The 14,639-nt window shown below is 57.6% G+C and overlaps 2 protein-coding genes across 2 annotated transcripts; both read left to right on the top strand.

The window, feature by feature from the left end:
* Positions 1-31: 31 nt before the first annotated feature.
* epas1a (endothelial PAS domain protein 1a) lies at positions 32-2,407 on the top strand. Its single transcript, XM_003976888.3, has 9 exons — positions 32-137; positions 478-644; positions 856-1,019; positions 1,106-1,190; positions 1,292-1,386; positions 1,491-1,654; positions 1,848-1,954; positions 2,033-2,198; positions 2,270-2,407. The coding sequence occupies exons 1-9, from the start codon at positions 61-63 to the stop codon at positions 2,322-2,324; spliced, it is 1,080 nt and encodes a 359-aa protein (XP_003976937.2). The 5' UTR covers positions 32-60; the 3' UTR covers positions 2,325-2,407.
* A 3,221-nt stretch (positions 2,408-5,628) lies between these two features.
* glud1b (glutamate dehydrogenase 1b) lies at positions 5,629-13,063 on the top strand. Its single transcript, XM_029845282.1, has 13 exons — positions 5,629-6,379; positions 8,184-8,264; positions 8,364-8,419; positions 10,141-10,204; positions 10,328-10,422; positions 10,494-10,673; positions 11,130-11,267; positions 11,343-11,480; positions 11,555-11,635; positions 11,769-11,892; positions 12,082-12,173; positions 12,295-12,357; positions 12,433-13,063. Exons 1-13 carry the CDS (start codon positions 5,983-5,985, stop codon positions 12,550-12,552), a joined length of 1,629 nt encoding a protein of 542 aa, XP_029701142.1. The 5' UTR covers positions 5,629-5,982; the 3' UTR covers positions 12,553-13,063.
* The last annotated feature ends 1,576 nt before the right edge of the window (positions 13,064-14,639 follow it).

Here is a 14,639-nt window from a genome sequence, read left to right as displayed (position 1 = left end):
CTGGCACGTGCACAGTGGTGAGGAGCTCCTCTGGACCACTCCCCTCCTGACGTTGCCCTGATGACACACGCCACCGCTGACTCCTCTGACAGCCGATGGAGGCGCCGCACCATGAGGGGCGACCAGGAGAAGAGAAGGTTTGCAGACGCCGTCTCGCCGCTTTCAGATGCTTCAGTTGTTTTGCTCTAAAAGGGAGGAATTGTTTTCATAGTTTGGAGGATGTTGAGATCTGCTGCGACTGAAACCAGCGCAGGCGCTGGATTTTCTGCTGTTTGCTCGTGTCGTAGTTCCAAATGACCTTGAAGAAAAGTCAAAAAGTCGTCGGGTCATGGAGCCGAAACAGGAAGTTTTCTCGGGTTTTTGCTGAGTTGTGATTCCTGGTCGCTGCAGAATCCACCTGCTCGGCCCGTGGCGCTGCAGCCTCGGCGACGTCGACGTGGCTCTTGATGAGAATGTGATCGAGTCTTCCCTCCGCAGGAAGCTGAGCCGCGAGGCGGCCAGGAAGCGGCGCCGGCTGGAGTCCGACACGTTTGCCGACTTGTGCCGCCTTCTGCCGCTGCCGCCGTCCGTGACTCGGACCCTGGACAAGCCCTCGGTCATCCGCCTCACGCTCAGCTACATGCGAACACACGCGCTCTTCAAAGGTAGCGCACGTTTGTTGCCCCAGTGCCACCCTGGTGCTGGTCCTGGTGGTGCTGGTCCTGCTGGTCTTGGTGCTGGGCCTTTAGTTACAGCAGATTATCTGAGGCTCCACCTACAAAACTAGGACTTAGATCTGCAGCGTCCTCTGAGCTGTGGTCCGACGTGGTCCCGATGCTCCAGATCAAAGCTCTCTTTCTATTTTCTGAACGGGAGACGAGACAGACGGAGGCCAGAGCCACAGGAGGAGGCCTGGGGCGGCGGAGGAGGACACCAGCACGTTCCTGAGCGTCCTGGAGGGGTTCCTCATGGTTCTGTCCACCGAGGGAGACGTGATCCTCCTGTCTGACAACGTGAGCCACTTCATGGGCCTGACCCAGGTGCAGTAAGAGTTTAGATGGAGGCATTAACGCGTGTCCTCGTGTCCTCGTGTTGACCTTGAACGTGACCTCTGGTTCTCTCGCAGACCGATCTGATGGGACGCAACATTTTTGAGGTCACACACCCAAGTGACCATGAAGAAATTCACAGTAACCTGTGTCTAACAGCAGGTGTGTGTTTCGTTTCCTGGATGTGTGTGTGTGTGTGTGTGTGTGTGTGTGTGTGTGTGTGTGTGTGTGTGAGCTCAGTGTTTTTGCTCTTGTCGTGTCAGAGGAGGCCTGGTGTGGTGCAGACAGGGACTTTATCATGAGGATCAAAAGTGCTCCGACACACAGAGGAAGAAACAGCCGGTCGGCGGCGTGGAAGGTGGGTGAGCCCCGGCTCCTCCCGGGTCATCCCGGGTCGCCCCGGGTCGCCCCGGGTCGCCCCGGGTCGCCCCGCGTTTCAACGCCATCGCCTCTCTTCTGCAGGTCCTTCACTGTCGGGGCCGAGCGAAGGTGTGTGTGGGCCCGTGGGCCGTTTCCTGCCTGCTGCTGACCTGCCAGCCGCTGCCGCTGTCACACACACTGCTCAGCACACACACCTTCACCAGTCAGCACAGCATGGACATGAGGTTCACACACTGCGACCACAGGTAGAGAGTCCGGCCCCCGACACACACCCACGCCGTCCTCTCAGCACGGCGTGGAAAACCAAAAGTGTTTCAGCCTTTACAACCGTCTCCACGTTCCCCTTTTGACTTCCCTGTTTGTCTCGTGTGTGTGTGTGTGTGTGTGTGTGTGTGTGTGTGTGTGTGTGTGTGTGTGTGTGTGTGTGTGTGTGTGCAGGGTGACTCTGCTGTTAGGCTACAGGCCGGAGGAGCTCCTGGGACGCTCCATCTACCAAGTGTGTCACGTGATGGACACGGAGTGTTTGGCCAAGAACCACCTGAACCGTGTGTGACCTGTCACCTGTCAGGACCCACCTGGGGCAGGAACCTGAGTGACCCCCCCTCTCCTCTCCTCTGCTCTAGTGTGCTTCAAGAGTCTGTCGGTCAGCGGCCCCTATCGCATCCTGGTGAAAGGTGGGGGCTACGTGTGGGCGGAGACTCACGGCGCCGTCATCCCCAGCGTCCAGCGGCCCAGATCCAGGCCTGCGGCGCCGCAGCTGCTGGTCCTGTGTGTCACCTACGTGCTCAGGTAGCCCGGCCCCGCCCCCCCCCCGTGTCCTCACATTCATGCTGAATAATCCCGCGCGTGTCCTCCTGCAGCGGCGTCGAGGAGCCGTCGCTGCACCTGCAGCTCCAACACGACGTCTCGAAGTGAAGCTGGACCCTGGAGACCTCCTCTGTTGCTTTGATGTCTGTGTAGTTGCTTTGATGTGTTCCCATTAAAAGAGCAGCTGGCGACCTGCTGTGTGTTTGTTAGCGTGAGCGTCTCAAAACTGCAGCTGAACTCTCGCCGACCTCTCGGGGCGCGACCTGAACTTCCTGTGGGGTTTCCTGCGGGGTCACCTGATGCGTGCGGCCACCTCCGTCTGTCTGGTGACTCCAGACTTCTGCCGTCATCAGCAGCCCAACGCCATGACGGTCGCGGTCCGCTGGTGACGAGGCGCTAACAGACGCAGCTCGAAGCCACAGTTTCCTGTTCAGAGGATCTGGAGAGGAAACTTCTCATGAGAACAGATTCAACTTTTTACCTCTCGACCACGAAACACGCACACGCACATGCACACACACAAAGGTCTGACTTTTGTGTTTCACTTCAGCTTATTGGGACAATTTTAAAATGAAAATCTTTTAGAAAGAAAATGTTTGACCTAAAACCAGTGAAATTACTGGTTTCACGCTTGCTAATAAATGAAATGCAGTTATAAACATTCTATTAACTGTTCTGGAACTTTCCTCATTATTACCTGTAGGTTGAAACAGTTTTCTCTAAAAGAGCAACGCAACAATGTTCGAATATGTTCAACAAGCTGCTGGCGTCGCCCCCTGGATGAGCAGGGCCGTGGGTGAGGATTTGGGGGTTAGGTGCCTTGCTCAAGGGTACCTTGGCGGTGCTCTGAATATGGCCCCACACCGAGCACCTTCCATGCTTCGCCAGCACCGGGGCTTGAACCCACAACCTTCCTCTGAGGCAGACGCTGGAGAGAATCGAGGAAGCACTCTTGCGCCCCCTGGTGTCGATGTTCTGTAAATGCAGCCATAGACCCACAAACGCGGATAAAACATGATTTCAACCATATTAATCTTGACCCTGACCCTAATCCTGACCCTGACCCTAATCCTGACCCTAATCCTAACCCTGACCCTAACCCTGACCCTAAACCTGACCCTGACCCTAATCCTAACCCTGACCCTAACCCTGATCCTAATCCTAACCTCAACCCTGACCCCTAACCCTGATCCTAATCCTAACCTCAACCCTGACCCTAACCCCTAACCCTGACCCTAATCCTAACCCTAACCCTGATCCTAATCCTAACCTCAACCCTGACCCTAAACCCTAACCCTGACCCTAAACCTGACCCTAATCCTAACCCTGACCCTAATCCTGACCCTAACCCTAATCCTAACCTCAACCCTGACCCCTAACCCTGACCCTAAACCTGACCCTAATCCTAACCCTAACCCTGACCCTAATCCTAACCCTAACCCTGACCCTGACCCTGAACCTGACCCTGACCCTGACCCTGACCCTGACCCTGCTCCCTGACCCTGACCCTGACCCTGCTCCCTGACCCTCAGTGTAAATGTTTACATTTCCTGCTCTGATTCACCTGCATCTTTTTACTAGATTTAACACAAATGTGTGAAACAGGAGCAGAAGCTGGACCGGTGGCTCCACAGGTGAGCAGGATCGGTCCTGCTGACCTGTGATCTTTACTGCTGCTTATCTCAGAACCAACAGCCTGTTCTTTAACATCTGGTTCCTGACAGGGTCCTGACAGGGTTCCTGACAGGGTCCTGACAGGGCTCCTCAGGGTCCTGACAGGGTTCATCTGGTTCCTGACAGGGTTCCTCAGGGTCCTGACAGGGCCCTGACAGGGTTCCTCAGGGTCCTGACAGGGCCCTGACAGGGTCCTGACAGGGTTCCTCAGGGTCCTGACAGGGCCCTGACAGGGTCCTGACAGGGTTCCTCAGGGCCCTGACAGGGTCCTGACAGGGCCCTGACAGGGTCCTGACAGGGTTCCTCAGGGCCCTGACAGGGTCCTGACAGGGTTCCTCAGGGTCCTGACAGGGTTCATCTGGTTCCTGACAGGGTTCCTCAGGGTCCTGACAGGGCCCTGACAGGGTCCTGACAGGGTTCCTCAGGGTCCTGACAGGGCCCTGACAGGGTCCTGACAGGGTTCCTCAGGGCCCTGACAGGGTCCTGACAGGGCTCCTCAGGGTCCTGACAGGGTCCTGACAGGGCTCCTCAGGGTCCTGACAGGGTTCCTGACAGGGTCCTGACAGGGTCCTGACCGGGTTCCTCAGGGCCCTGACAGGGTTCCTCAGGGTCTCGACAGGGTTCCTCAGGGTCCTGACAGGGTCCTGACAGGGTCCTGACCGGGTTCCTCAGGGTTCCTGACAGGGTTCCTCAGGGCCCTGACAGGGTTCCTCAGGGCCCTGACAGGGTTCCTCAGGGTCCTGACAGGGTCCTGACAGGTTCCTGACAGGGTTCCTCAGGGCCCTGACAGGTTCCTGACAGGGTTCCTCAGGGCCCTGACAGGGTTCCTCAGGGTCTTGACAGGGTTCCTCAGGGCCCTGACAGGGTTCCTCAGGGTCCTGACAGGGTCCTGACAGGTTCCTGACAGGGTTCCTCAGGGCCCTGACAGGTTCCTGACAGGGTTCCTCAGGGCCCTGACAGGGTTCCTCAGGGTCTTGACAGGGTTCCTCAGGGTCCTGACAGGGTTCCTGACAGGGTTCCACCAACGTTGGCCCGCTCATGCTGAAAACATGCAGGCGCCACCCTCTCTGCACAGGAAGTCAGTTCACCAGCCACCATCAGCCTGTCAACTTCCTGTTCAGGTGGCGGTTCCTCTGGTGTGTGTGTGTGTGTGTGTGTGAGAGAGAGAGAGAGTGTGTGTGGAAGGCTCCTGCTGTGTCCTGCTCCAGTGGACAGTTTGGACCATTGCTGATGGACACAATCGTCCACGTGCACGAGGAGAACTTCCTGACCTCGGAGGGGCCTCGTGATCCTCTTTGCTCTTCGTATTGTGCAACTGTGTGTTTGTGCCAGTGTTTCAGCACCGGTGTGTCCCTGCACCCCCTGACGTCAGCATCCTTATCTCCTGAGCAGAGTCCACGTGCACGCCGCGGTCATGGTCTTCACCTGTGCATGTGTCAGGTGAACAGGAAGAACCCTCCTCCAATGTTCCGTTAGCCTCACAGAGGCGTCGCGCTGCTCAAAGGTTAGGTTAATAACATGTTAATAACAGGAGTGACGTGGCTGTCTGCCCTGTTGCTATGGCAACGCGCCGACAGCTCACGGCAGGAAGTGCGGAGCAACCAGAGTAGGAAACCACGCGCAGGTCGCGGGAGAAGATGATGATGGAGGACGATGAGGGCCTCGACAGCGCCGCCATGCTGTACAAACGCAGAGTGCGCGTCACCGCGAACAACTGCGCGTCACCGCGAACAACTGAAACCTTGCGACAGTAAGGCGCGCGGCGCGTCCCCGCCGTGGCGGGCGCGCGGCTCCTTTGATCCCCGCTGGATCCTTCTCGTATCTGGCGCGTTCCCGGATCGACTCGCGCCCCGTCAATTGCTTCTCGCGGGAGCGCACCTCCGATGCCCCGCCCCTCCCGCTGCTCCGCGTGCGCCTCGAGGACCCCCGGCTCGCCTTGGCTCGCGCTTCCTTTTAAAGGAAAGTGCCAGGATGTGGTCGCGCACTCGGCCAGAGGACGGGACCCGGTGAGGAGCTGCTGCCCTTCGTCTCCGCCCTGCTGCTGTCGCCTCCCCGCTCTTTCGTCGCCTTTCCTCGGGTCGCTTCGTCCGTCATGTACCGCTACTTCGGGGAGCTGCTGAGCCGCTCCGCGGGCGGCGCCCTGGCCTCCGGCTGCCTGGACTCGGCTCTGCCGGCGTCCTCGTCTCTGGTGCGGCTCCGTCACTACGCCGACGCGGCAGACAAGCCCGACGACCCCAACTTCTTCAAGATGGTCGAGGGCTTCTTCGACCGAGGCGTTTCCATCGTGGAGGACAAACTGGTGGAGGACCTGAAGACCAGGGAGAGCCCCGAGCAGAAGAGGAACCGCGTCCGCGGCATCCTGCGCATCATCAAGCCGTGCAACCACGTCCTGAGCGTGTCCTTCCCCATCAAGAGGGACAACGGCGAGTGGGAGGTGGTGGAGGGCTACCGAGCCCAGCACAGCCAGCACAGGACCCCCTGCAAGGGCGGTAAGGGCCGAGCCGGACCCCCCGGACCGACGGTTAGCGTTTAGCATAGATTAGCATCGACATTAGCAGCCGACCCCTTCCTGGTTGGACCACAACGGGCCGTGACTACACCCACTCGGTTATGTAAGCGGTTATTATTTTATCGGACGGTCACGTTGCAGTTTATTTGCTGTTTATCGTGACCTTATTCACCTGTATCACCTGTCGAAGCTAGCAGGCTAGCAATTAGCGTGTTATCAGGACATTTATGTTCCCAACGTCCCGGAAGGCTCGTGTTTTTAGCGAGGGTGTGATTGTAAAAGGAGCGATAACGAGGCTCAGCATGTGGATTCTGACAGTTAGCAACTCCTCAGGTGTGTCACACGCGCGGACTCAGGTGTGTCACACGCGCGGACTCAGGTGTGTCACACGCGCGGACTCAGGTGTGTCACACGCGCGGACTCAGGTGTGTCACACGCGCGGACTCAGGTGTGTCACAGCACAGCCGCGCTTCCTAATCAGCAGCACGGTTTCAACCCGCAGAGGCCGGTGTATCTTGGTCTTCTGGTCCAGAGTTCAAGGTTTTAACGCCTGGCAGTGGGTGCATTCGAAACCGGAAGTGACGTGTAGGAACGTGGGGCGCGGGAAGAGGGTGGTCCAGCTTCCTGGCATTCCTATTGGTCCACAGTGTGACAGGTGGGAGGCTGGTGCTGAATGGGGGGGGCCAATGAACCAGAGAGCACTTTGAAATGAGCAGTGGTGGACATGAGCAGCACATCTGGAGGTCCTGCAGAAACATCTGCGGAAAGACACCGACTTCCTGATTCGCTTCTGGTCTTCTGGCTTTGGTTGATGTATTTATTTGAGAAGCTGGACTGTTAGACATTTGAGATCTCTGGTACGGCCGGGTCCAGGACATCTGGGTCCAGGACATCTGGGTCCAGGACATCTGGGTCCAGGACGGCTGTGTATAATTCAGTAATGGACAGTGACCCTTGACCAGGACCAGTATAAAGTCACTCTTTACGTGCAACAGTCCAACTATGTGCACCGGTTCTGAAGAACCTTCTTCCATCTTTGCAGAACTTTAAACAGACTCAGTCAACGGGTCCAACAATGTGGTGCCTGTGGAATTTTGGGCTCAGATGGTTTCCACCAGTTCTGTCCGCCTTCCCAGAAACTCCTGTTTGTAGTTTTGTTGTGGTGCTTGTTGCTGGGCCGGGCTCTGGCTCTGGCTCTGGCTCTGGCTCTGGTATTGGTTCTGGCTCTGGCTCTGGCTCTGGCTCTGGCTCTGGCTCTGGCTCTGGTATTGGTTCTGGTTCTGGTTCTGGCTCTGGCTGAATGAGCGGGTGTCCTCCGAGCTGTTTGTCCTTGAGCCGCCTGCTGCCCCCCAACTCTTTGAGTCCTATATCTGGACGGTGACGGGCGTGCACGTACGCATGCACGTGCAGGGTGCAACACTGGGGAAGCTGGAGAAACGTGACCTGTGATCCGGTGTCGCTGCTGCACGCAGGCTGGCCCATGTTGGGGGGGGGCGGGGGCACAGTAGAGCTCACTGATTGGCTGCTTCACTCCGGCCCCGCCCAGTGCTGCGCCAGCTCTGACCTTTGACCTGCTGACATTAGCAGCTGCAGTTTAGGGTACGATATCCAGCGAGAGTCGTCTCATGTCCTTGTCAACGTGCACGGTTCAACGGTGGCGGCGTGGCTGGAGCGGGACTTCCTGTCCCTGAGGTCACTTCCTGCCTGGACGGCTGCTAACTTCCTGTCCCTGAGGTCACTTCCTGCCTGGACGGCTGCTAACTTCCTGTGTCTCCTTCTGCCAGGTATCCGCTACAGCACCGACGTGTCCGTCGATGAGGTCAAAGCTCTGGCGTCGCTCATGACCTACAAGTGTGCAGTTGTCGGTAAGTGGTGACCTCCGCTGAAGGTCGTCTTCACCTGAACGTGCACCTGAGGACCCTGAGTCTGTCTGTGTTTGGTCTCAACCCTGGTTTCTCCTCCAGATGTTCCCTTTGGAGGAGCCAAAGCTGGAGTCAAGATCAACACCAAGAACTACAGCGTAAGCCTCCTGCTGTGCTCCTGCAGCTCCTGTAGCTCCTCCTGCAGCTCCTGTAGCTCCTCCTGCAGCTCCTGTAGCTCCTGCTGCAGCTCCTGTAGCTCCTGCTGTGCTCCTGTAGCTCCTCCTGCAGCTCCTGTAGCTCCTGCTGGGCTCCTGTAGCTCCTCCTGCAGCTCCTGTAGCTCCTGCTGGGCTCCTGTAGCTCCTGCTGGGCTCCTGCAGCTCCTGTAGCTCCTCCTGCAGCTCCTGTAGCTCCTCCTGCAGCTCCTGTAGCTCCTCCTGTAGCTCCTGCTGCAGCGCCTGTAGCTCCTCCTGTAGCTCCTGCTGTAGCTCCTGTAGCTCCTGCTGTGCTCCTGTAGCTCCTCCTGCAGCTCCTGTAGCTCCTGCTGTGCTCCTGTAGCTCCTGCTGGGCTCCTGTAGCTCCTGCTGGGCTCCTGTAGCTCCTCCTGCAGCTCCTGTAGCTCCTCCTGCAGCTCCTGTAGCTCCTGCTGGGCTCCTGTAGCTCCTGCTGGGCTCCTGTAGCTCCTCCTGCAGCTCCTGTAGCTCCTCCTGCAGCTCCTGTAGCTCCTGCTGCAGCGCCTGTAGCTCCTGCTGCAGCGCCTGTAGCTCCTCCTGTAGCTCCTGCTGTAGCTCCTGTAGCTCCTGCTGTGCTCCTGTAGCTCCTCCTGCAGCTCCTGTAGCTCCTGCTGGGCTCCTGTAGCTCCAGCTGGGCTCCTGTAGCTCCTCCTGCAGCTCCTGCAGCTCCTGTAGCTCCTGCTGGGCTCCTGTAGCTCCTGCTGGGCTCCTGTAGCTCCAGCTGGGCTCCTGTAGCTCCTCCTGCAGCTCCTGTAGCTCCTCCTGCAGCTCCTGTAGCTCCTCCTGCAGCTCCTGTAGCTCCTGCTGTGCTCCTGCAGCTCCTGTAGCTCCTGCTGCAGCTCCTGTAGCTCCTGCTGTGCTCCTGTAGCTCCTCCTGTAGCTCCTGCTGGGCTCCTGTAGCTCCTGCTGGGCTCCTGCAGCTCCTGTAGCTCCTCCTGCAGCTCCTGTAGCTCCTCCTGCAGCTCCTGCTGCAGCGCCTGTAGCTCCTGCTGTGCTCCTGTAGCTCCTGCTGTGCTCCTGTAGCTCCTCCTGCAGCTCCTGTAGCTCCTCCTGCAGCTCCTGTAGCTCCTCCTGCAGCTCCTGTAGCTTCTGCTGGGCTCCTGCTGGGCTCCTGTAGGGCTCCTGCTGGGCTCCTGTAGCTCCTCCTGCAGCTCCTGTAGCTCCTCCTGCAGCTCCTGTAGCTCCTCCTGCAGCTCCTGTAGCTCCTCCTGCAGCTCCTGTAGCTCCTCCTGCAGCTCCTGTAGCTCCTCCTGTAGCTCCTGCGGGGCTCCTGCAGCTCCTGTAGCTCCTGCTGTGCTCCTGTAGCTCCTCCTGCAGCTCCTGTAGCTCCTGCTGTGCTCCTGTAGCTCCTGCTGGGCTCCTGTAGCTCCTGCTGGGCTCCTGTAGCTCCTGCTGCAGCTCCTGCAGCTTCTGTAGCTCCTGTAGCTCCTGCTGTGCTCCTGTAGCTCCTGCTGGGCTCCTGTAGCTCCTGTAGCTCCTGCGGGGCTCCTGCAGCTCCTGCTGTAGCTCCTCCTGCAGCTCCTGCAGCTCCAGCTCTCTACAGCAAACACACACTGATGGACTGGAGCACCAAGATGGAGGCTGCTTGGTGAAGGTCACCATGCACATGCTAATGTCTGAGCTAACAGCTGTGGTGCTGTTTCTGCAGGACAACGAGCTGGAGAAGATCACCAGGAGATTCACCATTGAGCTGGCCAAGAAGGGCTTCATTGGTGAGTAATCACGAGCTTCTCCCTCGGCTCTGGACCTGCTCGCTCTCCCGGAGGGGAAAGAAGAGCACGGCGGAGGCTTCCTGGCGTTGGGAAACTGACGCTGCCCTGCTCTCTCTTGGCCAGGACCTGGGATCGACGTTCCTGCCCCCGACATGAGCACCGGGGAGAGGGAGATGTCCTGGATCGCCGACACCTACGCCAACACCATCGCGCACACCGTGAGTTACCGAGCCCGACCGCAGGCTCCCACGCGTCCTCAGTGACGTCACGCCTGGCCCGTTGTGCTCAGGACATCAACGCCCACGCCTGCGTGACGGGGAAGCCCATCAGCCAGGGAGGGATCCACGGGAGGATCTCCGCCACCGGCCGCGGAGTCTTCCACGGCATCGAGAACTTCATCAATGAAGCGTCCTACATGAGCCAGCTGGGCCTGACACCAGGCTTCCAGGACAAGACTTTCATTGTCCAGGTGCGCGCACACACACACACACTCACACTCACACACCCCCTGCAGCCATGGCAGTCAGGCTGGGTTTGTCAGGATTTAAGGATTCCATTAGAATTCCTCATGAGGGTTTTTAATCAGCGCTGAGCCATCTGGGCTCGTCTCCGTCCTCCGTCCTCACAGAAGGGGGATGTGAACAGATGTGGCCCGGTTCCGTGGAAACCGCGACCTGCTCCTGTGACCAGGTCATCTGCTCCGCCTCAGGATTACGCTGCCTTCGCATGACATCTTCTTGCAGATTAATTATTGCGCCTGCTTATGACGTCAGCGCGCGACGCTGCGCATCCCAACCCGGCCACACGGTGGCAGCAGAGTCCTCGGTTCTGTCGAAGCGACAGATTTAAACACATTAAAGGGATTTCCTGGCTTTGCCTCCAGCCAAGAGGACGCCAGCGTTGATGCAGCCTTGTCTGCTCTCAGGGCTTCGGGAACGTGGGCCTTCACTCCATGAGGTACCTGCACAGGTTTGGAGCCAAGTGTGTTGGCGTGGGAGAGATCGATGGCGCCATCTACAACCCTGAGGGGATCGACCCCAAACAGCTGGAGGACTACAAGCTGGTCAGAGGAACCCCTGAGCTGGCCTTTCTGACCTCCTCTGGCCTTGGTTTTGATTGCTCTGTGTGCTTGGTGTAGAACCACGGCACCATCGTGGGCTTCCCGGGGGCCCGGCCTTATGATGGGAACATTTTGGAGGCTGACTGCCACATCCTGATCCCAGCGGCAGGAGAGAAGCAGCTGACCCGCCTCAACGCCCCCAGGATCAAGGCCAAGGTTGTCTTTAACATGTGGGCCCCAGGTGAGCTGAGAGCACATCTGGTAACCTCTGGATGACCTTTCTGCCTTAGATCATCGCAGAAGGCGCCAACGGTCCCACCACCCCAGATGCTGACAAGATCTTCCTGGAGAACAACGTCATGGTTATTCCTGTAAGCGCGCGCACACCCACACACACACACACACACGTTGGGTTTCGTTGTTCGAGCATCTCGGTAGACGTGTGACCGGCTCCAACGACCCCGGTCCGCTCAGACGTGGCGCTGAAGGTCGGTTCTGTTGCAGGACATGTATCTGAACGCCGGCGGTGTGACCGTGTCTTATTTCGAGTGGCTGAAGAATCTGAACCACGTCAGTTACGGGAGACTGGCCTTCAAATACGAGAGGGACTCCAACTACCACCTGCTGAGTGAGTCCCGCCTCCTCCTGGCCCATCAAGGTCGTGCACGTGCACGTGCACAGCAGCCCGCAGCTGGCGCTGAGGTGGAGGCGGGCTTTGATGTGGCCCGGTTCCTCCCGGTCCCCCTCAGGGGCCTGACGTTCCACCGCTGGCTGCTCTGATCCGGGTCAGATTACCGACGCTCTCTTCCTCTGCTAGTGTCCGTGCAGGAGAGTTTGGAGCGGAAGTTCGGGAAGCAGGGCGGGCCCATCCCCATCGTCCCGACCGCTGACTTCCAGGCCAGAATCGCTGTGAGTGAACCGGTTTCTGAGGCCGCTTCAGCCTGAAACGGCAGATTATTGCTTAATGGAATGTTGGCTAAGGTCAAAGGTTAGGGGGTCGTCTGTGTGTGACGCCTGTCCCGTCCTGCAGGGGGCGTCAGAGAAGGACATCGTCCACTCCGGGCTGGCCTACACCATGGAGCGATCTGCACGGGTGCGTCCTGTTCCCCCGACTCTGCGCTGCCACAAACGAGCCGCCGTCCTAACGACCTCTCTTCTGCTTCCCCAGCAAATCATGCGCACGGCCAGCAAGTACAACCTGGGCCTGGACCTGCGCACGGCCGCGTACGTCAACGCCATCGAGAAGGTCTTCAAGGTCTACAACGAGGCCGGGCTCACCCTGACATAGGCGGAGGACCCCGGCCCACATTCCTGCCTCCATCCCCCCCCGTTCCTGCTCCCCGTGCACGTGCATGAGTGTTCACGTGTGTGCTGCCGTCCTTCCCTCGTGCTCTAGGTAGTTCAGCTGCTGGGGAGCTCCTCCCGGCAGCCGTGCCCCCCCCCCCTCTGATGGGACGCGTTCCTGTTCCTCTGACACTACAGTTGCCTTAATGCAGAGAAAAGGCTGCTGGGAAAAGCTCACAGCCTCTAAATTGAAGGGATCTCCTGGATCTTTTGGGAGTGAAGAATGATTTGATGGATCTGATTATGGTGTAAAGGGGTTCGAGCCCGTCGCAGCTTCCCCCCGATTCCTCCACTGGCCCAGTGAGGGAGAGGGCCGCTCACTACACACCTGCGTCCGCCCCGTCCACCTGCATCGTCCAGCTCCTCCACACCGAATTGGTTTGGGGGAAATTACTTTATATTTTTATTTTATGCATTTTTGGAAGCTAATAAAACCTTCAGGGGAAAAAAAGGGAGTTTTGCCTCATTATTTTAATGTCCTTATTTCATTTAAAGATTCACCTGAGCTGAAATTTTACAATATTATTCGAGCAGAATTCTAAATCCCATCAACCCAGATTTCCTCCCTTAATGGGACTCAGGGCTCAGAACCCGGTCCACGAGGGCCCAAGTCCGAGCGGGTTCTCTTTCCTTCCAGGCTCCTGACTTCCTGGTAGGTGGGAAAACCCGGTCCGGCCTCTGAGGACTGGGTTCTGGCCCGGTAATGACTCGCGCAGCGCCCCCTGCTGGTTCGGTGCTGAGACATGAAGCCTTCACACATTTGGAGGTAAAGAAAAACCTTTTTAATTCCACCGATCGGGTTTATAAAATCAACTTTGATGCCAAATAAAATGGTGGTTCGTGTGTTCTTGACAGTGTGTGAACACGCACAGAGCACGGTATGTGTGTGTGTGTGTGTGTGTGTGTGTGAGAGAGTGAGAGAGAGAGAGATCCAAGTGTTGGTGGTGTGTCAGTGTGACCTGGCTGCTTTGATAAGGCAACATGCAGTTAGTTTGTCCTTTAGGTGAAACTTGGCTCCAGATGTGCCGTCGCATCAATGCTCACACACTGCTACACACACAACACACACTGCTACACACACTGCTACACACACAGCTACACACAGCTACACACATGAATTAAAGCTGGACACTGAAGCTGATCCACACTAGTTTTTCTCACATAAATTGGATCAATTTTCTGTAAACATGCAGACGGTTGCCATGACGACGACAAAGCAAACTACCAGAAGGTGCCGACGAACACGAATTCCTTGGAGTCCCTCGTTTTCATGCTTCTTCTTGCTTCAGATCTCTCAGCAACTCGGTGGGACTGAGGAAATCAGCCTTCAGTTATCTGTTTAGCCATGCTTGTGAGGCCCAGCTCCTCACTGGTTCTGCTGTTGCTGTGGGAACCAGGAGCTGCACATCTGTTCCTGTCTGACTCACACACACACACACACACACTCTCTCATCCATTCACCCTCCAAAACCGCCTCAGTTACTCTGAAGTGAATTAACATTAATGAGTTTCTGTGTGTGTGAGTGTGTGTGTGAGTGTGTGTGTGTGTGTGTGTGTGGGGGGGGGGGGGCACTGACACTTTCTTCATGCAGGTGTGTGTTTCTTTGATGATGACTGGGGGGTCGAGGCATCCTGGAGAGTCTGTCTGAGTTAAATTATTTTTCAGTAAAGTCACAAGAAAAGAAATATGCGTTGAACATCCGGGGGGGGGGGGGGGGGAGGTGCAGCGAGGAGGCGGTGTCCTGGAGGGGGCTAATAACCCTGGGGGGGGCAGGAAAATGACAGTCAGGGTAAAGTCCCCACAAGAATAGATCATTCATCACTTTTAATTGGGGGGGCCATTGTGTAAATGACACATTGATCAGACCCCCCCGGAGGTGTGGGAGTGGCCTGTCCTTACCTCTCCCCCCTCCCCCCCCTGCTCCGTTCCGCCATACTCCCCCTGCAGAAGGAGGAGAGAAGGAATGATCAAGACCTGCATGACCTGTGACCCCCCCACACACACATGCTCAGTCTCTCACACTCTCACAC

This window comes from Takifugu rubripes, chromosome 1 (genome assembly GCF_901000725.2).
Source record: "Takifugu rubripes chromosome 1, fTakRub1.2, whole genome shotgun sequence".
Classification (NCBI taxonomy): domain Eukaryota; kingdom Metazoa; phylum Chordata; class Actinopteri; order Tetraodontiformes; family Tetraodontidae; genus Takifugu; species Takifugu rubripes.
This window is presented reverse-complemented; position numbering and strand designations above follow the sequence as displayed.

What these genes read in the sequence shown, in the direction of transcription:
- glud1b (XM_029845282.1), top strand. Translation starts at nt 5,983, where the DNA reads ATGTACCGCTACTTCGGGGAGCTGCTGAGCCGCTCCGCGGGCGGCGCC. An exon ending in ACAAGACTTTCATTGTCCAG is followed by an intron (nt 10,674 to 11,129) that starts GTGCGCGCACAC and finishes GTCTGCTCTCAG; the next exon opens with GGCTTCGGGAACGTGGGCCT. An exon ending in CTCCAACTACCACCTGCTGA is followed by an intron (nt 11,893 to 12,081) that starts GTGAGTCCCGCC and finishes TTCCTCTGCTAG; the next exon opens with TGTCCGTGCAGGAGAGTTTG.
- epas1a (XM_003976888.3), top strand. Translation starts at nt 61, where the DNA reads ATGACACACGCCACCGCTGACTCCTCTGACAGCCGATGGAGGCGCCGC. An exon ending in GGCGACCAGGAGAAGAGAAG is followed by an intron (nt 138 to 477) that starts GTTTGCAGACGC and finishes TTCCCTCCGCAG; the next exon opens with GAAGCTGAGCCGCGAGGCGG. An exon ending in TAACCTGTGTCTAACAGCAG is followed by an intron (nt 1,191 to 1,291) that starts GTGTGTGTTTCG and finishes TTGTCGTGTCAG; the next exon opens with AGGAGGCCTGGTGTGGTGCA.